This window comes from Siphateles boraxobius, unplaced genomic scaffold (assembly GCF_051911475.1).
Source record: "Siphateles boraxobius isolate OS27281-9 unplaced genomic scaffold, OSU_SipBor_1 25, whole genome shotgun sequence".
Classification (NCBI taxonomy): Eukaryota; Metazoa; Chordata; class Actinopteri; order Cypriniformes; family Leuciscidae; genus Siphateles; species Siphateles boraxobius.
Window position 1 is genome coordinate 21615272 of NW_027508866.1, and position 27953 is coordinate 21643224.

General features: G+C 36.0%; 4 protein-coding genes across 5 annotated transcripts in view; 2 read left to right on the forward strand and 2 right to left on the reverse strand.

The window, feature by feature from the left end:
- The window catches only part of kiaa1958 (KIAA1958 ortholog), a 269067-nt gene that overhangs the window by 115713 nt on the left and 125401 nt on the right, over positions 1 to 27953 (forward strand). The gene's annotated exons all lie outside the window — the stretch shown is intronic.
- plac8.1 (placenta associated 8, tandem duplicate 1) lies at positions 7642 to 8234 on the reverse strand. The gene is made up of 3 exons (XM_077243909.1): positions 8150 to 8234; positions 7917 to 8041; positions 7642 to 7752 (listed from the first exon to the last, which is right to left on the reverse strand). The coding sequence occupies exons 1-3, from the start codon at positions 8232 to 8234 to the stop codon at positions 7642 to 7644; spliced, it is 321 nt and encodes a 106-aa protein (XP_077100024.1).
- srek1ip1 (SREK1-interacting protein 1) lies at positions 11620 to 14586 on the reverse strand. The gene is made up of 5 exons (XM_077243158.1): positions 14444 to 14586; positions 13975 to 14022; positions 13264 to 13422; positions 12514 to 12589; positions 11620 to 12106 (listed from the first exon to the last, which is right to left on the reverse strand). Exons 1-5 carry the CDS (start codon positions 14457 to 14459, stop codon positions 11920 to 11922), a joined length of 486 nt encoding a protein of 161 aa, XP_077099273.1. The 5' UTR covers positions 14460 to 14586; the 3' UTR covers positions 11620 to 11919.
- Positions 15157 to 27953, forward strand: part of cwc27 (CWC27 spliceosome associated cyclophilin) — a 46760-nt gene continuing 33963 nt past the window's right edge. The window contains exons 1-9 of one of the 2 annotated variants that reach the window (XM_077243159.1): positions 15157 to 15390; positions 16361 to 16457; positions 16575 to 16687; positions 17693 to 17836; positions 18922 to 19020; positions 19112 to 19212; positions 20299 to 20368; positions 20448 to 20527; positions 21073 to 21234. In XM_077243159.1, coding sequence (XP_077099274.1) covers positions 15349 to 15390; positions 16361 to 16457; positions 16575 to 16687; positions 17693 to 17836; positions 18922 to 19020; positions 19112 to 19212; positions 20299 to 20368; positions 20448 to 20527; positions 21073 to 21234 — 908 coding nt within the window. In that variant the 5' untranslated portion in view covers positions 15157 to 15348. The remainder of the gene's footprint in view (positions 15391 to 16360; positions 16458 to 16574; positions 16688 to 17692; positions 17837 to 18921; positions 19021 to 19111; positions 19213 to 20298; positions 20369 to 20447; positions 20528 to 21072; positions 21235 to 27953) is intronic. The other variant, XM_077243160.1, reaches the window with a different exon arrangement.

The following is a 27953-nucleotide window of genomic DNA, read 5'->3' on the forward strand; positions in this document are numbered from 1 at the left end:
AGACGGGGCTCATGCTTATAACAGTATCCTGGTGGACTAGACTCATTTAGACCGAAATACTCATTTGGTTTAAGCCAGGTTTCAGTAAGGCAAAGTACATCGAAGCTATTATCTGTGACCATTTCATTTACAATAACTGCCTTAGGTGTGAGCGATCTAATGTTTAGAAGACCTAGTTTTAGAAATTGTTTTTGTTCACTGATATTTAGATTTTCAGGATTAATTACAATAAGATTTTTCCTAAATCCTACAGTAGATTTATTATATGGCCTCACTAAACGAGGAATAGACACAGTTTCTATATAATGTTCTACGCTACTTATTTCAATTAATTTGGCACAGCAAAGACTGTGATTTGGACTTTGATTTTCTAGTCATATGGTGTGTAACGTCTTGGAGATGTTGTCCGACAGAACAGCCGCTCCGATTCTGCTGGGGTGCAGGCCATCAGCATGGTAGAGCCTAGGTCGCTCCCAGAACAGATTCCAATTATTTACAAAGAGCAGTTTCTGTTCATTACACCATGACATTAACCATTCATTTAGTGCAAATAATCTACTGAACCTTTCCTGTCCTTGTCGGTACGTGGGAAGCGGTCCAGACACGATGATCGTTGCCTCAGGCGCTGTGCTGCGTACCGTCTCGATCAGGCTCTTGTAGTCCTTCTTCAGAACCTCCGTCTGCCGCAGACTGATGTCATTCACTCCTGTATGCAGCACAACAGCTCCGACGCGCTCGTCACCGTTCAGGATCTCGGGAACCTGTGCGGCGACATCAAGAACACGAGCACCAGGAAAGCAGTGAGTGCGCACCGTACCCTTACCTGAGGTAGCGCGGACATGACGGACCATGGAACTGCCGATGATCACGGCGTCGTCGCGTTCCGACTCGCGAAGGGGGGAGAAGCGATTCCGGGTGGAGATCTCGAAGACCGGGAGGGGCGGTGAGGTTCTTGCTCTGGTCCTGGCTCGTGTCTTTCGCTGTGGGATCACCCAGGGTCCATGGTGTTGTGTCGGTGCCGGAGTGAATGATGCCAGAGATGATCGCGTCCTCCTGGGCAGAGAAACGCACGGAGTAGACGAAGTCGGAGTCAAAAAGTTACTAACCACTGACTTATGAGCATCGGCGCGTGACGTTTCAGGCGCTGATCGCCGATCCCGCAGCTCGGCTTGTTTCTCCAGCAGACCACGGATCTGTTTCGGAGGAAGGCTGTACACTCTGCAATACCCCTAACGCAAGCCTCCAGCACATCTTGTCAGGCTGTAAGATTGCGCTTTCCCAGGGACGCTATAGATGGCGTCACGACCAGGTCCTGAGAAAGCTAGCCGAGGTGATAGAGAGGCGTCGACAGGGCAGCAAAGGGGTACCACCAGCAGAGAACCACAACCACATCACCTTTGTCACGGAAGATGGGGAAAGAAGAAACCTCAGGCCAAGAGAAACAGCTAGTCCATTTTCCCCTGACCAGGAGTGGGATATGAGAGTTGATCTTGACAGGCAGGTCCTTTTCCCAGTCGAGATTACCGCTACATCTCTCCGCCCCGACATAGTGGTGTGGTCTACCAAGGTAAAATCCGTTCTCCTCATTGAGCTCACAATACCAGCGAAGGAGGGGATGGAGGCCGCCTATGAACGTAACAAGGCCAAGTACTCAGAGCTGACTGCTGAGTGCCGGGAGGCTGACTGGAAGACCTCCATCTATCCAGTGGAGGTTGGATGCCCAGGCTACGTGGGACTGTCAACCACACGCCTTCTGAAGGACATAGGAGTGACCGGAGGGAACCTAAAGAAGGCAACCAAAGAGCTAACGGAGGAGGCAGAGAAGGGGAGCTTTTGGCTCTGGCTGAGGAGGAAAGACAAGAGCTGGGGAAAGAACAACTAACCCCGATAACAGCCGCAGAGGTAAATATCTATCAGCTGTAGGGGGTGACAGGGAGACGTCCCTGTCACTGCTCCGCCACCAGGAGATGTTCCAGGATTAAAGGAGTGAAACGTTGGTGAATGGTGGTTCCTGGCTGATGACCCTGCAGCTGACCCGTGGGCTCCGGAGGAGGTGTGACCGGTAGCAATGCCTTGCAGGTGTTCCATCTACCTGTACTTTTCACTGGCTAGTTTGAACTACAGAACTTAAAGAGTTCCCTCTGTTCGTTTTTTTTTCCTTTTCTGCAGATTGAAATGGTTAAAATCTGTTTTCACGCAGGCGCAGTGAGGGAAAAAACACTGAGTTTAGGGCAATCGGTTCGTAGCTCTGCTTCAACTGTGCGATATAGTCACGAGGAGCGACCAAAATTTCCGACATACCAGAAATTCATCGGGCCATCCGATTGCGGATCGAGAGAGGTTAATCGCCTCTCGTCTCTCCCTGTACACTGCACGAACACTGCACGACAAACGACGCACGACAAAGCTGAAAATCGGCCCGACCCGAAAAAAGAGTCACACGAGTCAGAATTCGGCTCAAAATCAGACGAAATTCGCACAGTGTATGCCCGCCAGACATGAAACCAGAGAGAGTGCTCGGAATTGCAGTGTAACACTAAACAAGACTTCTCAGATAATAAAATGAGAAAACCATGCTCATATGGGGTGAGCTAAACAAGATAATGAGAAACAGGTGAATGTGATAATGAATGAAGACTGAGGCGGAGCAGGCAGCCGGGTCTGAGCCGACGCTTCAGAGGCACTCCAGCTGGTGACCGTGATGCCCGTTTCACACATACTCCGTGTGCAGTGCGTATGCGGTGGGTGTTGCGGTGCGTATACAGTACAGGAGCAGCACGCGCTATAGTCCTTTCACATATGCTGCGTTTGCAGCGCGCTACTGATCCGCAGTTTCTGTGTGCCACAAAATAAAAAATGACTAAGTAATTTTGATTTTAAATCCAAACGTTTGACACTGTTTAACCCATACAAAAATGTAACATATGGCCATATATGTACTTATATTTTAAATATCATGACATATATATTTGACTTATCTGAGAACACCATATGCCTGCAACATATATAAACATTTATGTGTCCAAAATTGTGAAGAAAATATTTGAGTTCATCCATTCGATACCATATATCTGCTTATATTAGCCTAGGCTATAGTATTAGTTTCTCGCATTTAATGACAACATTATGTATAAATAGGCTATGTGAAATTTGTTTCCCACATATTTAATAAATGTATGAAAACATACATGCATGTGATACTCAAATAAGTAGATATATGCGTCTTACATATATTTAACATTTACATTTATTCATTTAGCTGCCGCTTTTATCCAAAGCGACTTACAATTGCTATATTTCAGAGGTCGCACGCCTCCGGAGCAACTAGGGGTTAAGTGACTTGCTCAGGGAACAATTGGTGTCTCACAATGGATTCGAACCCAGGTCTCTCACACCAGAGGCATGTGTCTTATCCACTGCGCCATCACCACCCCATATATGGGAAAATTTACATGCATTTACATGCATATATGGGAAAATATATGGCACTTACATGAAAACGGCCATTTTTGCTATATATTTTGAAATATATGTTTCATGTCTATGTGTTTTATATATATATATGAATTTTGGATAATATATTCTCATATAGGCAGCAGACATACATGGGCACTGACATTATATGTAATTTACTTATATTGACATATATAAAATTTCTGTATGGGAAGACATTGAAACAGTATGAAAATTAATTTTAATCATGATTCTTTGTTTTACATGTAGTTTCCCCCGATCCCCTCCCCAAAATATATGTCATGTATGATGACATTTTGCAACTTTTGAGACTAAATCATACTTTTTTGTTTTTCTTGACCCTGTAATTTAGTAACTATAGAACACATTAACTGTAATTATGCGTGTATGATGAAATTATTACAGTTTCTTGTCAATCTATGTCTATTTTAATGTGAACAAGGCGCTGCCACTTTAATACAGTGCGGAACGGGATCACCCGGACCGCACCCGCGTGCAGTGTGAAAGCTCTAACCTGTTAACATGGGTAGGCCTACGTAAAAAAATACGCACCGCATAAACGGAGTATGTGTGAAACGGGCGTTACACTGGAGTTTTGGATCATAAACTGAAATTGGATGTGTGGACTGCTGTAAGTAAGAAGACACAACAGAGGTTGTATTTCTTAAAGACATTACTATATTTGGTAACACATTAGAATATGGTTCCTTCGTTAATGAATAACTAGGCCTACACAAGAACTAATGAGTAACACAATATTAATAATCTAGTAACTATTATTAACTAACAAGAAACTGATTAACGAACTAGTAAGTAATAGCGCACAGATGAAAGTGGTAGTTCACTATTAACTAATCAATAACTATTATTTTTTAATGCTTCCCAGAGAACTACTGAAAAAGTTTATTAACAATCTAGTAACTACTATTAACTAAAAAGAAAAAACTGATTAACGAATTAGTAAGTAATAGTGCACAGATGAAAGTGGTACTTCACTATTAACTAATCAATAACTACTATTTTTTTTATGCTTCCCAGAGAACTACTGAAAATTTTCATAATTCATACAAAACTAATCAATAACCAATGCAGGATAAATGACTAGCACTACATTAACATTTGAACTGGTACTGTAAACGAATACACAAGGTTGTTTACATTATCAATATGTAATAGCACAGCAGACTTATGATTTGGGAAAGCTGTTAATAATTGGCCTATGCTGTCTATTTATCAACTGAATAATTTTAAAGAAATGGATTTTTAAATGCAGTAGTCTGGACCTTACTTGTCCTGTGGCCAATTTTCCGGCATTCCTCTGGACTGGCATTGAATCACTAGAGTCACGGTGACGACTGGAACATATTGAGTCATCAGCCATCCAAATACCATATAGAGTGAATTTATTATTTAACTTACCTCACAAAAAAATAAGTTTTTATGTATGTCTCCTAGCTTGTGTGTGTGTGTGTGTGTGTGTGTGTGTGTGTGTGTGTGTGTGTGTGTGTGTGTGTGTGTGTGTGTGTGTGTGTATCTTGTTAGTGAGAAGATTCTACACTTTATTGGCTTTTCATTAGTAACTACTGTAAGAATCATGGGAACAAACTAGTAATGACTCAAGTGTTACTACATACTTATATGGGAATTACTAATTATTTGGATCCGTATTCTAAAGTGAAGATCATGGGAACTAACTAGTAATGACTCAAGTGTTACTACATACTTCTAAAGAAATTTTCTAAAAGTATACTAAAGTTCACCAAAAATCTCAAACGCTTGAAATGACTTTTGTTTGGTTGCACAAACCATGACTAGATCATGTAGTAACACTTGAGTCATTACTAGTTAGTTCCCATGATCTTCACTTTAAAATACGGATCCAAATAATTAGTAATTCCCATAGACTTTTGAAGTACCACTTTCATCTGTGTACTATTACTTCCTAATTCGTTAATCAGAGTTTCTTTTTAGTTAATAGTAGTTACTAGATTGTTAATAAACTTTTTCAGTAGTTCTCTGGGAAGCATTAAAAAAAATGTAGTTATTGATTAGTTAATAGTGTTGTGAACTTTTTCTTTGTAGAAAAGTTAGAAGCTCAGACCAGGAGACGGTGGAAGTTTTCCAAGCAGAAGTTCTTTATTGCTTGTCGTTGCTGCAGTCATTCCAACATCGTCTGACTTCTTGAGTCAAACATTGTAATATATATACATTATAAGAGGGAGGGATTACATTGTGATGGTGGAAACTCGTATACAAGTTTAGGAACCTGTATTAAAAGAGAGAGGGAAAAACTTATTCAAACCCTGAGACTCCAGAACAGGAGTGACAGGACTCTCTCTTGCTAAGACAAAAGCTCACGAGAGTCTCCAAGAGTTTCATTAACATGTTTCATTTAACTTACAATAGATAGAAAACCCGTCTGACAGCTGTATATAGAGACACAGAATAAGACAGGAGTTTCGTGCTCCACAGCTGAATGCTAAATTCAATTTACAGAACTTTCTCAGTTTATATATGAAACTAAATTAAACATTTGACAAAGTTGTATTCCTTCAATAGTGAACTACCACTTTCATCTGTGCGCTATTACTTACTAATTCGTTAATCAGAGTTTCTTGTTAGTTAATAATAGTTACTAGATTGTTAATATTGTGTTACTCATTGGTTCTTGTGTAGTTATTCATTAACGAAGGAACCGTATTCTAAAGTGTTACCCTATATTTTAATGTCCATAGCAGAGTGCTTTTGATGTTAGGCTTTTATTGAAAGCATTATGACATTCTGTTTGAGTTGCTTCAGAGGCTCAGAAGGAATAACTAAGAAAAATGGTAACACTGACAAGCAAACTGTTGGGAATTGAGTTAACAAGTATAGAGAGTATACAGAGTGCAGAATAAAGCTAACATCATTGTGAATGATTGAGGCATCATTGAGGCATCCCTTATCTTATGCTTTTGAATTACCGGTACTTCCATCTGACTGAATGTACTTTGTTCCCTGATGCATGAAAAACAGGTCCAAACTAACTTTTATCCCCCAAGCAATTAGATTTTTTAATTTATCTTCTTGTGTTGTTTGATGGTCAGCTGGTCTGGTTATCCTAAAGGGTTATCCTAAATAAGATTTATTTTCTTTAAACTATTAGGTTTCACTTTATTTTGGTGGCCCCTTTAACACATTCTGTTGTTTATAAGTAACGTTGCACCTACATGTCAAATAACTCTCATTAGAGTGTTAGTAAAGTATTAGTAGACTGGTAGGGTTCGGGTTAGAATAAATTGACGTAGTTGCAAAGTTAATTGTCAGTATAATGTCTGTTGAGGAGCCATCACAATAAAGAGTTAGCAGATAAGCAGACAGTACTAATACTCTAATGAGAGTTAGTTGACATGTAGTTGTTACTTATAGTTAACAGAATGTTCAAAAGGGACCATAAAAATAAAGTGTTACCAATTATTGTTTGTATATGCTAACTGTGATTTTTTAAATGTCTGTTTGAGCATGCTGCAGACTACTTTCCCTATGGGGATAAATAAACTTACTACTACTAAATAAACTTACTATGATTCTCTTTGACTCTATAGATAGGAATTCATATTTTTCACAACACAAAATACAGGCCACTGACAATATACTAATATAATCAGTAATGTGCTGGTTACACTACTGGTCTGGACCTTTTCTGAGCTACATTTTATGATAATGTGGATGTGGAAGCATGAGCATTTTGCCCATTGAGGCTTAAATAAACTTATGATACACTCTTAAAAATCAAGTTTCTTTATTGGCAATGATGGTTCCATGAAGAGCCTTTAACATCCATTGAATCTTTACATTGCAGAAAAAGTTCTTTACAGTGGAAAAAAGGTTCTAGATTATTAAAATGGTCTTCACAAAAAAAAAAAAAAAAAAAAACATGGTTCTTTAAGAACAGTTCACTGAGAGCTTCTTTGGGGAAACAAAATTGGATCTTCCATAGCATCGCTGCAAAAAACCCCCCCCCCCCCCAAAAAAAACCTTTTGGAGCCTTTATATTTAAGACATTGTCATTACGTATTAAATGATTAACTCCTTCAACTTTCTTTGATCTTTAGTTTCCAAGCGCAATGCATAAGGAGTCGCTGGTATAGACGGCTAGATAGCAGAACTCTGAAACTCTTTCAGTTCTCATGGTCTCAGTGTTCCAGTACTCTTGCTTATGTTGATGTCTCTCTTCAGCTGGCAGGCTGCACACGAGTAGCAGCAGTACACGGTGAGCCAGTCATTACACATGGAACCCTGGTGACAAATAATGCAATTCAATCAAAACTAAACAATAGGCGATAGATAGATAGATAGATAGATAGATAGATAGATAGATAGATAGATAGATAGATAGATAGATAGATAGATAGATAGATAGATAGATAGATAGATAGATAGATAGATAGATAGATACTAACTTGTATGTTGTATTTAGTTCGGTATACACTTCGGATCGGCATTCCTAAACCACATAAGCAGCACTCATTCATGTCCTTAGCAATGGAGCAGCCCAAACACGGGAGGCAGAAGAGGCCACAACAGCCTAATAAAAATATATGATTGATTTAGAAGTAAATCACATCGGCAGGATAGATGTATAGCTCAGAATTTATTTGCAATATATTTGTTTAGTGCCATTGGAATCACTTACATACACCCACGTCATCACAGCAGCTCATTAAGCTTGTGTGAAAGTCTCTGGGTGCGAATGCTGCAGGTTGAAATGTGATCTCCATGATCTAGGATAGGGAAAGACATTTTTTTTTCAAGAATTTTTTATTGTTTTTTTTCCCCCCAAAGCATTTTTCAAATCTATAATCAGACATAGGGGTGATTTTTTTTTTTTACATTTAAATGTAGAATTTACTAAGTTTACCAAAAGGTAGGTCATATTTAATAGTAGCTTTACCTGATTTTTTTTTCCCTTTGCAGTTCAGTCAGGATATTCCTCTATGCACTGAAACATGCACAGTATGCCGATTATATATGGTTTGAAAAGTCACGTGTTTAGGCGTGCCCTTGGAAATGCACGGAAAAGGGTCAATATGTAGGCCTATCTTGTTATTATCAAAATATGTATTGCCCTTCCTACAGGTTCAAAGTCCTGCAACAGTAGTTGTACCAATAGATGGTTATAAATAGCCATAAATGTCTTTTTCCAAGTATTTGCTATTAGTTGCTAATTGCTCTCACACCTTGATGTAATGTGCTGCCACACCTCTCATGTAACGAAACATGCAATATCATTATAGTTAATGGACTGAATCGACAGACTATGATGAAAAACTAATAATTAGCTATTTTAGAATAATATTCTGAATATGAATAAAGGCTATTCTTATAAGACTAAGCAGATAAGGGCATTAAACTTGGATATCACTATTTCTTTTATTAGAAAATTAAAGTGACAGACAGTGGGCTTATGCCGTGTGACTTGTGACATTGTGGATTCTGTTTACTCAGTAATTTGAAGCTCAGAACTGATTTATTGCTAACTAAAACACTGTTGCCATGAGTATAGTAATGACATACAATTTTTATGACTTTAAAGATCCAGAGTACACTGGACATTCCAGGGTTGATATTTTTAACTAAAACTATTAAAAACATTTCTGTTAAAGGGATAGTTAACCCAATATATATATATATATATATATATATATATATATATATATATATATATATATATATATATATATATATATATATATATATATATATATATATATATATATATATTAATTTTGGGGTAACTATCCCTTAATTAAAATAAAGCTAAAATAAAATATAAATATTAGATTAAAAACTAGAAACCCTTTGGCAAGTTCTGAAAAACATTTTTTTTCTTCATTGCATTTTTTTGTAAAGTAAATTATTTTCTTTACACCATACACTCATAAAAACTTTATTCCTGACTGCAGTGATGACATTATAATAGGATAAAAAGTTAAAATCCTTTAGAAATTGCAGTAGGATCAGATTGGATCTTTTTTTAAATAAAATTCAGCAATTTTTTATGACTTAAAAAATGAAGTAAATTAAAAAGTAAATTATTGTACTCACACTATACACTCACAAAAATCATTTTTCAAACATATTTTGCTAGGTATTTAAACAATCACTTTTAAAATAATAATTCAAATAATAGATAAATTAAAGATAAAAAGGTTATCTCACAAGAATTTGATTTGGAGGAAAGGGTTTTCAAATATTTTAAAACATACCTGCTGTACTGGAACACATATTGAATGTTATATAATATCTGTTATTATATGTTATATTATGTAGTCTTTTTTATCATGGGGAGACTGGATATGGTTGTAACACGGGGAGAGTTGTAACACCACAATTTCCCCCACTTAGGGATAAGATAGGAAGAAGAAGAAGAAGAAGAAGTTTTATTTATATAGCGCCTTTCCAAAGCTCAAGGTCGCTTTACATGGTACCTTTATAATACATTTAACACTGACGCACAACTTTACAATCACAAAGGACACATATAATCACATAGGAGTCATGTCATGTTTGAAAGAAAGTAATTTTTTTGACCAAGACTATTTTTTGTGTAGTATCTAAATTATTGCAGATAAAATATTTTGACTTATATTAGATTAAAATGTAGTTTCTTAGGCAACATGTGATGCAGTTTGATTTGCAGCATTCATTTGTCAGCACTGTGACTATGATTAAGAACACACACACGCACGCACGCACGCACACACACACACACACACACACACACACACACACACACACACACACACACACACACACACACACACACACACACACACACACACACACACACACACACACACACATGTAGTGTTTCCATATTTTATGGGGAGTTTCCATAGACATAATGATTTTTATACTGTACAAACTGTATATTCTATTCCCTTACAGTAACCCTACCCCTAAACCTACCCATCACAGAAAACTTTCTGCATTTTTACATTTTCAAAAAACATCACTAAGTACGATTTATAAGCTGTTTTCCTCATGGGGAGCAAAAAATGTCCCCACACGAACAAGGATTTCAGATATTGCCATCCTTATGGGGACAATTTGTCCCCATAATGTAGGGTTTACCAGGCCCCCCCCACACCACACACACACACACACACACACACACACACACACACACACACCACACACACACACACACACACACACACACACACACACACACACACACACACACACACACACACACACACACACACACACACACACAGAGAGAGAGAGAGAGAGAGAGAGAGAGAGAGAGAGAGAGAGAGAGAGAGAGAGAGAGAGAGAGAGAGAGAGAGGGAATGAGACATTGTCCTTAAACCTGTTTTTGAAGCATATCATATTGTGTGGCATCCATTATTGCTTCTTTTGTGTAATTGTTACAACTCACCCCAGCATGTTACAACCTATCCCCGTAATTGGGGTAGGTTGAAACGAAGGTACACCATGTATTTGAAAACAACTCACGAGGTCTGTGATATTCTTGTAGAGGATTGAATTGGTGCCATTTGTAGTGAACACGTGTGGGTACTTTCATAAAAGGTTGAGAACTCTAGCTACAAAATTCAGTGAGTTACAGTTACTGAAGCAAAAAGTGTTACAACCATACCCGGTCTCCCCCTATCTCAGGACATAAACTCTAGACATCAATCAAAAGATTTGATTACAAATTTTCCCCTAATCTGCTAGAAAATCAGCAAACTCCCTTCTGAACAGGGTGAGTCAGTATTGGAAAGAGTTTTGTCATCTGTGTACATGGGTCATTTAATTTCCTTCCATGACAAAGTCTAAGAAGCTGGACTCAAACCCACGTCTGCTTCACCTTCAGAATAAAGGATAATAAAGCAGAGGAAAATATGAATGTGAGCTATTTAGACCAGCTAAACCTCCTGTTTGTGTTATTTATATCACTTCTTGATATGAGCAGAAAGAGTTAACTAGATACTCAAGGGAATACTTGATCCTGATAGGTCATGGGATTCTGTAATTAAATATTTTGACTTCCAAACTGTATAATATAGCTGCTAGTCACTGCTCTGACATGTTATTTTTCTGGCTTGTCTACTTTTCATTAAGAGTAAAAAAAAAGAAATAAAGAAGCAAAAACAATTGCCCATGACCCTTTATTGTTGAATAAATGTGTCATATTTTCAGCAGTTTAAGTAAAGCATTATAAAAACACAAGTGTGGTAAAAGTATTCACCCAAAAAGATTTTGGGTTGTTTTCATTTCATTTATATACAAAATACAGAAACAACACAAAAAAAAAGACCATTAATCAGTTTTCTGTTGCAGAATTATGTACAAATGGCTCTGGCAGAAGGTGTTTTATAGCTTCACAATAGTTTTTATGCTTGGCTGTGATTGTGTGGTCCTGTAACGGATTCAAATAAATGAACTTATTGGGCTTCAATCAGTGTTTGAAGATTCAGTAGAGCTGTCAGAAGAGGACGACCCTGCGTCTTTCTTTTTCTGTTTCTTCTTGTGTTTCTTTTCTTTCTCCCTTTTTTCCTTTTTTCCTTTCTTCTTGTGGCTCTTGTGCTTTTTTTTCTTCTTGTTCACTTCCTCCTCCTCCTCATCACTTGAAGAGTGAGACCTGAGGTTATGAAAGCATAAACGTATGATCAAACTCCTGCTAATAATAACATACACAATTTATAAAAATGTGATTTCACTATTCTAAATATATAAAAAAAGAAAAATATTTGTATTTTAAAAAAAAATTTAAAAGATTTTTTTTTAAATTTCTTTATTGGATTTTTCTACACAGAAAAACAAGTACACAGACAACAAACCCATCATTATCAATATGAAAGAATAAAGCAAATAAATAGTTAAAACATCGACTTTGATTCGAGTTTAAATGGTTATTTGTAATCGTAACAAACTATGTTGAAAAATCATTTTTAAATGCAACATTTAAAATATATGAGGCATTTACAATTGTTTTATACCAATAATTCCAAGGAAGTTAAAAAGTGCTGTGATTTATCAAATATGTACCTCTTTTTGGCTTTTTGATGGGGTCTGTCTTTGCTTTTCTTTTTATGCTTTTCTTTTCTGGTATCTTCATGAGAGCCTGTGTACAAAGTTTCCAATCAATCACAAAGTCATTCAGTAAAAATGATCAGTGCTAAATCATGAGAACTGACAGTAATCTGAGGCCTTGTGAACACTAATACATTTTCATTTGAAAATGCATCTTTTTCTCTCTGTTTTGGCCTTTCGTCCACACTGAGATGGCATTTTTGTCCTGTGAAAGTTAAAAAAAAAAAACGCTCTCTCAAGTAGGTAAATATGGCGTTGTAGTGTGGACTGTGAAAACGGAGGTATTTGAAAACAATGACACATATTGAACCAATAGATATGTATGTTTATACCGCTATTGTGCCAGTTATGTGCTATTCATTTTCACACAGTTGATAAAATGTTACTTGGCTCACTCTTCATATCACAGTCCTGCAAAGATGACATAAAATATACTCGCAATTGATGTCCTGCATCAAAAATTAAGAGCGGTTTTAGACCAAACATATAATGGCAGATGAGAAACTTTTTTTTTTTAAACGCTAGTGTAGACAGAGAGCGTTTTGAAACGAAAACGCTGTTTTCAAATGTATCTGGATTAATGTAGACGGCGCCTCAGTAGTCAGGTAAATGTGCCAGTGAAATTCTTAATATAATATGAAAAAAAAAAAAAAACCATGACAGAAGTGGAAATAAAAAGCATTTCAGTCTAAACAGTGAAGGAACCTTTTGATTGGCTGCTGCCGAAGATCTTTTCTTTACTGACAGCTTCCTGTTCCTCCTCCTCGTCACTCTCCTCAGTGCTAGTGCTGCTCACATCCAGAACAATGTCCTTCCTCGGATCCACGCGAACAAAATTACGACATTCAAAAGTAAGGTGTCCGGCTGATGAAAACATTGGATGATACAAAAGAGATAAAGTATGAATATGGTGAGGCTGAACATTAATTAACATACAGACAAATACACAAGACAAAATACAATTCAAACTAAACTGAAAATGATATGCATGTTTATATGCGTAAACGACAGACAAACAGATAGATAGATAGATGACAGACAAATAGATAGACAGGCAGAAAGACAGACAGACAGATATATAGACAGACAGACAGGTATAAAGGCAGATAAATAGACAGATAGATGACAGACAGACAGATAGATAGTTAGATAGACAGCCATATATATATATATATATATATATATAGAGAGAGAGAGAGAGAGAGAGAGAGAGAGAGAGATGGGTAGGTAGAAAGACAGACAAACATATGGATAGACAAAAAAATGATATACCAGACAAAACTGTTTAAACTGTATGTATATGTATGTTTTTAACTGTACAAGACAGACAAATAACAAAACACAATTCAAATAATATGTATGTTTTATAGATAGATTGAGCAGAATTATAGTTAATTTACTGATCGCCATACTCACGATATCCACATCTTTTACAACCAGCTCTGATGTTGTCTTTGTTTGGACCTGTTGGCAGGGAATTCAATGAGCTTATATCGCCTTAAGACGTCAATTAATGAACACATTATTACAAAACCAACCCCAGCTAGAAGAAAACTTGTTTGCGTAAGATATTTAATAAAAGCGTCCTTATCTAAAGAGATTTCAGGATTGATCAAGCTCACCGTTTATAAAACACCGAGCAGCCTACATTATATCAAAACGTGTTTACATGAATTCGTACAAATCGTCAGTTAACAGTAACCCTCAACAGGTGTAAAATATTAGGTCTGACATGAAACGATATGTGCTTGATGTGAATCGACAGCTCATATATGAAGATAATAAAGAAGTGGAGTGTTACTTTCTAGAACAATCCAGAAGCATAACTTAAAGACAACACTGACTAAAACTAGCGGACAATCCATTAATATCTGCAAAAGAATACCTGGGGCAGCCATCATCTACGTTACTCTACTGTTTATTGGTCTGAAATATAACAGAGCAAAATAAAAAAATAAGAAACTCGTTGTTTAGGTTCCGCCGCTTTTCAAAGCATGAAATCATTCCGTGTGGTGAAAGACTCCGACTGGAAACTCCCGGTACACACTGTGGTTCCACTTGCAGACCATCCCTCTTAGGTGTTTGACAAATATTATACATTTAAAATGTAAGCACAATAGAAATATAGATAAAAACTGAAGAGCACAATGTCACAAAATACTAGTTACTGTCATGTGGAATGAGATTTAAGGGGAGCTCGAAACCTGACTTGAGAGTGAGACGCATTAAAATCTAAAATTCTGTCTGTTTTGTTTTATTTTTTTGACATTTACAACCTAAAGATATTCAATCCAATGATTTCTAAATCATATACAAAGAAATCAAAGAGATTAAAGATTTTTTTTGTAAGATTAAATTTTGTAATCACAATCCGATGTGATTGGTTCATCTCGACAGCGCGGAGAAAAGTAACACGAACCAACTGACGACTGCAAGCCGTCTGGTCAAGAATTTATACTTGTATTATACCCAGCTTTTAATACATATACAAATAAAAACAGAAGATGAGACTGCGTTTACTATCATTCATTTGAATTGTAGTCTTTGACAGGATAAATTAACCCTTGTTACTCCATGACGATAGGGGGCGATAAGGTCGAAAAAGAGGGAGTGATCGAGATTGTCTGGCGGCATGACAGGGTGCGCTTGTAAACATCACAGGAGAGGATAGTTCATATTTGTCAGACGTGCTAATGTTCTTCTAATATCTGCGTATATTTTTTACTTTTCCTATCAACCAATGAAACAGTTTCGAGAGAAATATACCCTAAATAATAACACGCGTTAAAGATGAGCAACATATATATTCAAGAGCCACCCACCAATGGAAAGGTGAGTTTAAACATCATCTCAAACTCATATTCATGGAAAATAATGAATACAATGATACTTCTGTGTCTAACTTCTCTACTAGTTGTTCATATAAGCAATAGTTATCAAGCAACGAATCAATATTCCATGGAAACAAAGAAGTAGTTTTATTACATATATTTATTTATTTAATAATTTTTTGCTTATGTTCTGAATCACATTTGATACATCAGGCATGAAATACAGTATAGTACTGGAGAATATGCATGCAGCTCATACTAAAAACACCTCAGCTTTATTCAGAGGCCCAAACTGAGCAAAAAAAATTCAACTTTTGATTTTTTGAGCTGAAATTTATAAGGCCAAGAAGACGAAATTCTGAAACTTATTATGTAAATCAATGAGATCTTTGTAACCGTATAGCATAGACTTAAATAAAATGCATTTAAATATCAGTTGTCATTTTATGTCTCCCAATAATATGTCTTTAAGATTATATTTAAATTTTTATGATCAAAGCTCTGTAGTTTTTTTATTTTTGGGGGGCAAAGCATATATAATGAAATGCAATTCAATGATGCCTAAAAGATGAACAAATAAATGTTCCTCCAAAGCCTGATGTATAATATTTCATACTCCTATTTTATGTATGGATAATCAAGTAAACCTATGTCGCTTAAGCCCAATTAATGTTCATCTTGAAATTTACTAACAAAAAAACAGTCAAAGAATAAACATTAAAGATTTCACAGTAAAATATCAATATCGTATGATAGAAAACATGTAGTAGATTGTGCACAACAAGTGTTCCAGTAAAGTTTTTATCATGTTGATAATCTACCTTAACAGTTAATGTATCAAATATGATACCATAGGATTTATCAGGTTAATTTTAACTATTTTTATATTATCTATCTATCTATCTATCTATCTATCTATCTATCTATCTATCTATCTATCTATCTATCTATCTATCTATCTATCTATCTAGGTGTTGCTGAAGACCACGGCGGGTGATATTGATATAGAGCTGTGGTCTAAGGAAACACCAAAGGCATGTAGGAACTTCACTCAACTCTGTATGGAGGGTAAGTGGCATCATATGCTAAAATATGCAGATATAAAATGTAAGGCGTTTGTCACGATGACAGTTTTTTAATCAAATACATGGACTGTTCTTCATAAACACTGCCTCTATTTTGCAGGTTACTATGATGGCACAGTCTTTCATCGCGTGGTGCCAGAATTCATTGTTCAAGGAGGGGATCCGACAGGCTCAGGAACAGGCGGGGAGTCCATCTACGGTCGCCCATTCAAGGTTGGTCTTGACCTTTGTGATGAGTTGGTTATTTTCCAGATGAAAATAAAGATCTACAAATACATTTTTCATTCATACAATTGTTTGTGTAATGCCCTAGCCTGACGTCGTCATACACTGTTTCAACCGAACCAGGAAAGAAAATGCACTCTGCACTCAATTGGATCGACAAATGCCTTGATCGCGGTTCTCTGTTCCTCTTTTAAAATGAATGCGCTGTCTACATCTTCTATAACAGACGCGATGGCTGAATCTACACATCTAAATTCTCCAGCGGAAGCCATTCTTTGTTGTAAAAGAATTCAACCCAAGCGCTCTTTGGTGACGTGGATGATTACGTTAGTGTTGATCATCTGTCCATCATCTTATAAAGCCCGCCCTGAAAATTTGATTGGTCTGAACAGCTCTCGTCCCAGACGAAAAATGGGAAATCATGGCGATTTCTGTGGTCGTGGCTCCGAAACGTCGGACAGTGAGAGATAGCCTGCGATCATTTTCTGACAGTGTCAGAAGTTTAGCATGATCATCTCGAAGTGTGTTTGCACTACGTCTACTGAATTGCCAATAAAAGTGCAACATGAAATGGTGTATTGATCAACGTGACATGGCGCTGAAAGTTAAAACTACTATCCTTTAAGCTTCATTTGCAAGATTGGCCTGCCAAGTTGGTGTCTTTTCCCTAGCCATGACCCCATCCATATTCTCCTCTTCCTATTTTTTTCCAGCGCACTTAAAAGCTACAGTACAATTGCCAAAGTGTGATTCATCTTGCTCGATTTTTGTTTACCACTAGCGCATGAGGATTATGTTTTATTCTTCTATACTAATTTACGTTGTAGCCTACAATTCAATAGGTGTCATCATCGTTCAGGCTACATGTCGTACCCAAGTTTATTAGATCCATGTCGTACAGTGTGATTTGTAATGATCTTATAGGTTTGTGCAGGAAAGGAAAGCATTGTAAATGTTACTGTAGTTTTAAACAGTTTATCTTTTCCAATGCAGGATGAATTTCACTCCAGATTACGCTTCAACCGGAGAGGTTTGGTTGCTATGGCAAACGCTGGACCTCATGATAATGGGAGCCAGTTCTTCTTCACTCTTGGACGGGCTGATGAACTTAACAACAAACACACCATTTTTGGAAAGGTGATGTTTCACAAAGTGTTCAAGTTTTGTTCTTGCAGTTTATGCCTTATGACCCATTTGAAGGGACAGTTCACTCAAAAATGAAAACTGACTTTCTGCAAAATACACTACCGTTCAAATGTTTGGGTTTAGTATGATTTATTTTTGTTGAAAGAAATATAATACATTTATTTAGCAAGGATTCATTAATGATCAAAAGTGATAGTAAAGACATTTATAATGTAACACATGATTTCTATTTCAAATAAATGCTGTTCTTTTGAAAGAATCCTAAAACTTTTTTGTTATCACTGTTTTCACAAATATAAAAATATTAAGCAGCACAACTGTTTTCAACATGGATGATAATCAGAAATGTTTCTTGATCATCAAATCATCATATTAGCATGATTTCTGAAGGATCATGTGACACTGAAGACTGGAGTAATGATGCTGAAAATTCGGCTTTGATCACAGGAATAAATTACATTTTAAAATATATTACAATAAAAAACAGCTATTTTAAATTGTATTAATATTTCTGCATTATCACATATTCATTGATCAGAAATGTTTATCCAAAGTGACTTACAAATGAGGAATACAACAAGTGATTCATTCTTCAGGAGACAATAAACTTGAGAAATGCTAGCAATACAAAGTTTCAGACATCGTTCAGAATAGAACAAGCTAGAACAGAGAGGAACTCAGAAACAGTGAAGGCATAGACAAAGAGGTTTTTTTCAGCAGAATGCGGTTAAGTGCTCATGAAGGAGATTTTCAGCCGTTTCTTGTGAATTGTCAGAGATTCGGCTGTACGGAATGGATAGGGTTGGGGAAGATCATTCCACCAGCAAAGGAACGGTGAACAAAAACGTTCTTGAGAGTGATTCTGTGAGAATTGGACCCTAAAGTGTTACAAAACGTTGTAAAATCTTACTGACCCTACACTTTTGAACGGTAGTGTACAGTAAAAGACATTTCATTTTTGGGTAAACTATTTCATTTATCTCTTAATATTGATCAGTGTTTTATTTTGTCAAATGCCCTCTTGAATGGCTTCTTTGTCACATGTGTGAGTTTGTGTGTTGTGATTTTGGCTGCAGGTCACAGGAGATACTGTGTATAACATGCTCAGGTTAGCAGATGTGGAGTGTAACAATGATGAACGGCCACTCAACCCACACAAAATTCGAACCGCAGAGGTTTGTTTCTGTCCCCTGATTTGGCTTTACCATTTTAATTTTACGTTTCTTTCCATATGCAGTCCCTGACTGGTCTTATATTCTTACGCAGGTCTTGCATTCGCCCTTTGAGGACATCATTCCGCGTGAAATGAAAGTCAAAAAAGTAAAAAACAAAGAAGAAGGGAAGAAATCACAGTCCAAAGCAACCAAGTATGCCACACTTCTTTCTTTCTTTCTTTCTTTCTTTCTTTCTTTCTTTCTTTCTTTCTTTCTTTCTTTCTTTCTTTCCTTCTTAGGCCCTCTCATATATATTCTCAGCAATTCTGCGGTAATTATGACAAAAGCTGCTTGTTACAAGCTTTTTTTATTAACAGAAACTTCAATATATAAAATAAATTATCTAAATTAAAAATAAATTAGCCATGATTCCTTTTCTGTTTCAAGAACTGTATGTCCTTCAATAAAACCAATAGCTATTGGGATGGGAAAAAAATTAAATATTGGTATGCATCTTACAATCAGTATTACATCCAGTGTTATTTTAGTATTATTTATATATTATTATTATTTATTCAAATTTTAATTTAGCTTTTATTTTTATATTTTCAGTTTTCTTTTTAATTTAAATTTTTTAATAGTAATTTTGCTGTGTGCTTTTGCCGTTTTTATACATTTTTAAAATATTTCTATAAAGCTTTAATTTAATTTTTATTTCAGTTTTTGTAATTTTACACTGCAACTCATTTTATTTCCGTTAGATGCAAAGGCAACATTTCTATTTTTCATATATATATATATATATATATATATATATATATATATATATATATATATGAAAAATAATATTTATTCATTTTTTATATATATATATTTAAATTTGACTAAGTTTTATTTCAAATAACAAAAAAGAACAATTATTTCAAACAACAAAAAAGAAAATGTTTAATTTTAATTTTATATTTTTAGATTAAATTTATATTTAGTTAACTATATAGTGACAATAATATTCTTGAAAGCATCACATGCTCTGAACATTAAACTTTCAGAAATTATTCTAAACTTTGAACCACAAACATGAATGATACATCAAATGATGTAGATTGTCGATCTTATCAAAAACAATCAGACTTAAAAAAAAAAGGATGTTAAAAAATCTCATATATTTACAGAAAGTAAAAGGTCCATCTTTATTATATGGTTTTTTTTAAACCTATGATTAGATTATTTATTTTGTGTTTTGATGCTGTACAATGACGTTTTCACAATGTAGTGTTAACCAGGAAGGTTTTATTATAGGAACTTCAGCTTGTTGTCGTTTGGAGAGGAGGCAGAGGAAGAGGAGGAGATGGTCAAACAAGTCAGCCAGGTAGCTTTGTGTCCAGTGACAGATATTTCTCTATGGAGGAACGAACAGTAGGTGCTTTTTAACATGTCCTTTCTTGCAGACCATGAAAGGGAAAAGCAAAAGCAGTCATGACCTGCTGAAGGATGATCCCAAGCTAAGCTCTGTTCCAGTCGTTGACAGGTCAGGAAACAAATCCCTCCGTCTTCACATGAATAGTAATGTCATGATATATTGATGATACATTATCTTAAGCATGCAGATATAATCCATATTTATGTAAAAAAAAAAAATTTAATTGATATTTTGAATTTCATTTTATTTTTATATTTGTAGTTTTTAATGTTAATTTTAGTCATTTCATTATGTAGTGTTACTTATTCGCTGTTTTAGTTAGTTTGATTTATTTTCAGTTAATTTTAGTGCTTCAACTTAAACTTATTTTAGTTTATTGCCAAGGCAACATTTCTAATTTCTGTTTAGTTTACGTTTTTCAACTAATAATATTTTATTGGTAACACTTTAGTTTAGGGTCCAATTCTCACTAGTTGCTTAATAGCATGTATATTACTAGGATATTGGCTGTTTATTAGTACTATATAGAGCACATATTAATTACTTATTCTGCATGACTGTTTTCTACATCCCTTGATCCTACCCAATTTTACTTAACAATAAAACAATAATAACCCTAATGCTATATAATAATTATTTTTTTGTATGTAAAGGAACCAAAGTGGCGGAGATGATGCAGAAGATGATGTGGAGGACGACAGCGATCGTGAACTAGAGAGAGAGAAGGTCCGAGAGAACATTGCAAAGAAACTGAAGAAAGAAAAGATGGATGAGGAGAAGACCAATCAAGACATGGTGAAGAAGACCTCTCGCAGGTAATGCCATTCGCCTTACCGTGAGTCCTCTTCTGATGATGTCCTTTCCTCTTATTGCACACTTGACATTCAGTATTTAATAATACTTGTGAATTGTACATCTGAAACATCATTCACACAACAGGAATAATTTGTTTTCAGTGAGTGTTTGTGAGTTGAGTTGACAGCAAATGAGCGATGTCATGTGGTGATTACTACTAGAAGTTATTATGGAAAAGAGGACCTAATATACTTTTTGACATGTTCAACTGTCTTTAGTGTGTAATAATGACAATACAGACTTTTTACAATACACATTGTTTCAGATTGTTAATTAACTCAACCCGGTTAATGGTTGAACCTTGAACGGTGGAAGCAATTGACCAATCACAACACACGTATCCAGCTGACCAATCAGGGGCCGGTTGCATAAACATAGTCATTATGTTAAGACAGTGTCTTAAATTCCCCCTGTGGTGAAAATCAAGCTTTTAATGTTGTTTATATGTCTATGGGGTGTTTTTAAAATGCTTAAAGACAAACCATGTGCAAATTCACAAGTCAACACCATTGCTGAGTATTTTCTACTTAGAACTCCAGTGAACCAAAGACAGTCTCAAAAACACGGTTTGAAATCGCTGGTGTTTCTGACGTCACAAACTACCCTGTAACTAATCAGGTCAACATGTGATCGTCAACGAGTGGATCTCTGAGCTGGTGCGAGTGAATGGAGGCGGGGCTAATTTGCATATTAATAGATCCACGTAAACTAAATGAGGCAAGGGTGTAGAGTTTCATTCAAGCTATTTTAAGGCATGAAGAAATTATTTTTCAAGGAAAAGAAAAACTTTTAAATATGTAATTTTGGTGATCAAAAATGAGTTTTAAGGGATAAAATGATTGACTACAGAGGGACTTCAAGTTCTAGTATATCCCACTAGCAATGAACAGTCTTAAAGAAAAAATTGGGTAGGTATAGGATAAAGCATAAACCTGTGCCAAAAGTCTCTATTGTGAGCCTGAAGCAGTCCCTGGTGTACTAGCATCAGTGTTCTGAGGGTTTTCAATTCAGTTACCTCTGTACATCCTGGAGGACCAACGACCTGAAGAGTTTAGCTGCAACACATCTGAACCAACTATTCAGGGACTTCAGGATCAATAGGAAATATCAGGCAGGAGTGTTGGAGCTAAACTCTGCAGGATGCTAGTCCTCCAGGCGCTGCTGAATGTGCTGTGGATAGAGCATTTTAAGTGTGTCCAGCAGAAGGCACTGTTGGTCTGTAGGATCAGACGCACATTCTCTCCAGGGATGCGGATGAGTTCCTTTGGCATTAGTGTCATAAAATGTTTTATGTGTTCTTTGTGTTCTCCTAAACTGGGCTGAAGCCCTCTACCCCTGTATTTTTTTAATAGAATTTCCCTTTCCATGTTAATATGACCACTTTAAGTAATCTAACACTTACAATTTTTGACTTATTTTATAAATTGATCCTAAATGAATGTTTTATTAGTTTCTACATGGCCAGTAAATAGGAAACTGATTGGTTGACTGATTTTAAACACTCATGATCCCTACTATGAAATGCATCGTCTTTTTGCAGTCAGCATTGTGTCTGACAACCCTAAAGAGACTTTTGCACTTAATATGCACAGTTAATTGCAAAAAAAGAAGAAAAAATATTTGATACTTAGTGATATTGGACCGTAGTGTAGAGTTTATATTATGATATTTAAATGCATGTTTACCAAAACCATTTATTATGTGCACGCATTAAGGATGTGGAAAATAACTCTTTTATTTTCAAACTGATTAGAATGCTTAAACATCTGAACTGTTTGTCGACAAGTTCGTTTTAAGGAAGTGCAGATACGAACAGAACACGTTCCTAAAAGTTTAACTATTTTAACTTGACACATCATCTTAAGAACTCAAAGCTCATATGAGAGACCCCTACAAAGTGATGTCATACCTGCACCACTCTATAACCATCCATTTTATTAATTTAACTGGACTAACATTTGACAACTTAATAATATTCATTTAATGAATAAAAAGCAGTCTATTGAACTTGAAATAAAAACTAAGTCATGCAAGGAGCTACAAACCTCGTTCTTTCACCTTTACGTTTGATTTGCCTCTTAAATCTAGAGGCAAACGTATTACCCTGTTTGTCAAATATATTAAACCCACCCATTTCAGTGAGATGCACATACTTCACCACAGAAATCTCAAACACAAATCAAAAAATGTTAGTTTAGTAAAAATAGGAAATCTGCACCACATGGCATAAAAATGATCATATTTAACAATAGTTACCATCTTTTTTTTAAGCTGCAATGTATGCTGGGAAAATACACAACATTGTGTAATGTAAAATTGTTTGTTCAGATGAAGTTGGGACAACATGTTTTGAACAAATGCATGTATCTAAGTAAAGCCGGATGCGCGCTGTAGGATTTATAATAGTCCCTTACGATTGCTCAATCCGTGACACGTTCTGTGACTGTGAGCAGCATTTACATGCGGGATAGGAATGTTGGCTAGCAAACAAAAACAATCTATAGCGTTAATTTTAAATCTTATCTCTTGGCTTATGGCTTCTCTCTTGAAAAGAAAACTGAAAAAACAAACAAACGACGTGTGTGGAGCAAGTGGAGGTTTGTTGCTGTCTCACTAATTGTCATCAGGTTCTTTGCTCCTATTGGTTTTTGATTTGATGGTCGCCATAAGAAAAGCTACATTGCAGGTAAAATCTGATCGCAACAGTAATTAATTGGCTGTCGGTGAACATGTCAAACTAGCGATCAAAGACTTCGGATTCTGGCCTAGGATCATAGGAATCTTTTAGGATTAGATTCACAAAATTTGCCTCAGACAGCCAAATCGTGGCCAGAATCGAACAAAACAACTTTTGTTAGGAACGTTTTTAGAGTATTCTTGTTCAGATGGCACAAAAGAAACGGACTCCTCTTTCTAAACATCTTTGTTTTGCATTTGTTAGAAGAACTTTTTGCAGATTTGACGCATGTCTACATTTATAGCGCAAGAGCAACATTTAAATAAAATTGTGATGATTGAATCCAAGAAGGAGCAGCATTTTCACAGACATGTATTCAGGAAATAAACAGGCAAAATAGCAATAACCTTTGATTGCACAAAACTATTGTAGTTAGTAATTTACTAGTATTTGTTATTGAGTAAATGTAACAGAAATTGCTTTAGAGTTTTAAAGGGAGTTAAACTTCTTGTAGCATGTTTTAGCTTTCTAATTAGCTATTACTAGTATTGGTAACTGCAAATTAATTTTTGGCGCTAAATTTCCACCGGTGCCACAAAGCAAAAAGTCCACAATAATAGTTGAATATACTGAGTTTTTTTTTTGTTAGTCAGCTCACTGTGATCTCAGCGTGTTGCTGGTTGACGAGACGTCTGATTCCTGAAGTTTCTAAAGACCAGTGGCACCTGCAGTGGACCAGAACTGTGGCACAGTTGCTCCTCGTCCTCAGTGGATATGCTTCAGTGGACACAGCCAGGTCCCTCAAGGTGAAGGGAGATTTCTGACTCAAAAATCAAATTACTCTGCCACAGCAGGGGAAAACGGCTCACTCCTGCCAACCTGGCAACCCCAGCACTGCTGCTCCTGAGAGACCGTGTCTTACATTAGAGAAATGAATTGTAAACCTGCTTCTGGAGTATTTTCCTTTCTTTGAAAACTGTTTGAATGTCTCTGTCGATGCAGTGCTTTCTTAGAGAGCTATTGTTGACTTTTCTCTGTGCTCAAAGATGCTTCATTTCATCCTTGCATTTATTTTGCTCAATTACAAAAACAGAGACCCTGCTCAGGGTTGGTTGGAAAATTCTGAAACAAATGAGGTTGATGAATCCCTGAAAAAGAGTAGCATATTTCTATGGTACTATAATGGCTTAAAGGTATAAGCTGTCTAATTCTGTGAAGGGCGAGTTCTTTTTCATATTTAATAATGTGCAAAGTAGAACTGACTGAGATTTTTATTGTTTGCCTGTTCAAAACTGTCTGCAATGATGTTAGGGTGCTGTGAATGGTTGTAAGGACGTTGCTATGGGGTTACTTGGGTATTCTGGGTAGTTTAAATGTCATTACTTATTGAAAAAAAGTCCACCTCCAAGTTCCAATTGGACGTGCTTGTTTAATTTTCATATTGTGACTGATAACCGATAAATTATCTATATTAAGGATACGTTACACAACAATGATGTTTAAAAAAAAAACTGAAAAGTTTTTCCTTTGCATTTATTTAGGAAAAGTTTTGCTTACTTGCGACAACAGTGTTAAATGATCCCCGTTCACTCGGTTCCCCAAAAGTGACAAAAAATTCTGTATTATTCATGCCAGGCCAGTAGATGGCTGTCACTTTGTAAAGAAACTGTACACACCTATAGACTGAACACGTTATACGCATGCACATGACGTCATTGTTTTCATAAATTTAAGGTTTTGTAGTTTACACAGTCGATAATGGTATCATTTTCAAAAACGTGCACTTTGAAACCCGTTTTCAAAAGTTTTCAGGCCCCCAAAACGCTGTTGTCGTGTAAATGTACTGTAATCCTTAATATCGACCACTAATCAGTACGGATATGTTGTGAATGACTAAAATGCATTTGTTGAAAATGATCATATATATATATATATATATATATATAATTAAAATCTCAATAAGTACATCTTAATACTGAAAAAAAATATTTGTCCCTGTGTTTTTTTGTTTTGTTTTTTTTGTAAATTTTATTTATACCGATTTTATTTTATACACAGGTGCACATAATACAAACAAAAAGAAAGGCAGTAAATCAGATAATTAAGGCACAAAAAAACAACAACAAAAAAAAAAACCATACAGCCAGCACTTACACATTCTATAGAAAGAAACAAGTATAAATGTACAGTACAATGAATGGATATCACAAAAAGTCCACTCACACAAATTGAGTCAAGGAGGCCTGAGCTGAAGGGGAGTGGCAGTCTCAGTAAAGATAACTACCCAAAGTTTAAAAAAATAAAAAGTGCAATGCATTTACCTGTGTTTTTTTTTTAAGCTGGTAAATTAAGTGTATAGTAAATTCACTTTTGTAGCAAAAACAGTACGGGACAAGTTACGTGCCAAAGTTTACTATTTTAGTTGAGGAGTTTGATCGAATCACTACGGAAGCCCTACAAGGCCATGGATATTTTTTTTCTTTCTTGTTTTCTCGTGATCTTGTCCTAACAAAAGTTGTTTTCACGTGATCACGACAATAAAAGTTGTTTTCTTAAGATCACAACTTAATTTTCTTGTGATCAGAAGTTGTTCTTTTTACAATGATAGTTTGATTCTGAAACACACAGCACTGGGATATTTTTGTTTCTAGAGACCGTATTCTAAACATTTTATTTGTGTAATTAAAATGTTTAAATTATCAGCGGAGCATTCGACACCTCAAGCGCAGGCTGAGTGCCTTCAGAAGGAGGCCAGATTATTCTATAACTATTTTAAAATATTTTAGAGCTGCCTGGATTCAACCCACTTTATTTTCGTCTTTCGTTTGAAAAAAAATATATTACATAATTTGTTTGTGATTTTTTAGTCATCATATAGGATAGGTTGTGACTGCCATCATGTGTGTTACACTGGCTTCTGCCTTCTAGCCATGCTCTTCAATTAAAAGAGGTGCAAAATATCCAGATTTCCAAAAAGAAAAAGTGACACAGTGAGGTAAACTAATGAGACAATTACTAAGACTGCGCTGATTAAAATGGCGTCGTAAAGATAGGTCCAATCAGAATACTATACAGTGATAATATTACTATATACTATACAGAGAAATAATCATATTGATTCAAGCATTTAACATTTTTTAACAGTTAATTACTTGACGCACACAATACTGCACAAATTATAGCGATCTCGAATTAAGGTCTTCACTCTCTCTGTCCCAAACACGTACAATCTGGCCCAATGTGAAGTAACAAAGTAAGGTGGATATACAGTATACCACACTCCATCAGTTTATTCAGTCCTATACTGCCACCTGTTGGTGCAGTTGTGTAGCTTTTGTTATGTCGAGATCACGAGAAAATTAAATTGTGATAACGAGAAAACATGACCCAAAGTTAAAATATTAAAATGCTACTGAAAATCTCAGAAATGCCTTATTTTCGTGGGAGATTATAGTCAAAGTGCAAGGTGCAAAAACTATCTCATTTTCGTCTCATCTTTAAAACCCATTTTTCAAAGCCTCTCATATCAGACTCATTGTCACAGTTTCATCTCGTTCATGTGATCCTTGAAATCAGCGTGTGACCTTTGAAAATGTGGGGATTAAGGGATTCATAACCTCACTGACTGAGGCGCTAAAGGCGGAGGACCCTTCCATCACGCCCCTTTTCTGGAAGCACACCTGCCTTATCTCACCATCAGCCATTATGTGTCGGAATAATTTTCCGATCATAATAAACATGCTCTCTTCTTTTTCTACATAATGAAGTAATGGCCAAACCCATCGAGTCTCGCAGCTTTGATTGACAGGAAGCAAAATGCAGAAAGACTGTAGTATATTAAACACAAGCGTGGTGTTTGGCTACAAGAACTGTAACCCAACACAGTGGTTTGTCTTGGCTTGCAATCAAAGAGTTGGCTGGTAGGTAGAGTGTTGGTGTAAGACAAAGGGAGCATTGTTGCAGCTCAGAGCTCTTTCCCACTCAGGCTTACAGGAGCTTTTA

Coding starts and splice junctions, on each gene's coding strand:
- plac8.1 (XM_077243909.1), bottom strand. CDS start 8,234: ATGGAGATCACATTTCAACCTGCAGCATTCGCACCCAGAGACTTTCAC. Junction 8,042..8,149: donor CTGTGATGACGTGGGTGTAT/GTAAGTGATTCC, acceptor TATTTTTATTAG/GCTGTTGTGGCCTCTTCTGC. Junction 7,753..7,916: donor GAACTAAATACAACATACAA/GTTAGTATCTAT, acceptor ATTTGTCACCAG/GGTTCCATGTGTAATGACTG.
- srek1ip1 (XM_077243158.1), bottom strand. Junction 13,423..13,974: donor TTGTAAAAGATGTGGATATC/GTGAGTATGGCG, acceptor TGTTTTCATCAG/CCGGACACCTTACTTTTGAA. Junction 12,107..12,513: donor CATCAAAAAGCCAAAAAGAG/GTACATATTTGA, acceptor TCATAACCTCAG/GTCTCACTCTTCAAGTGATG.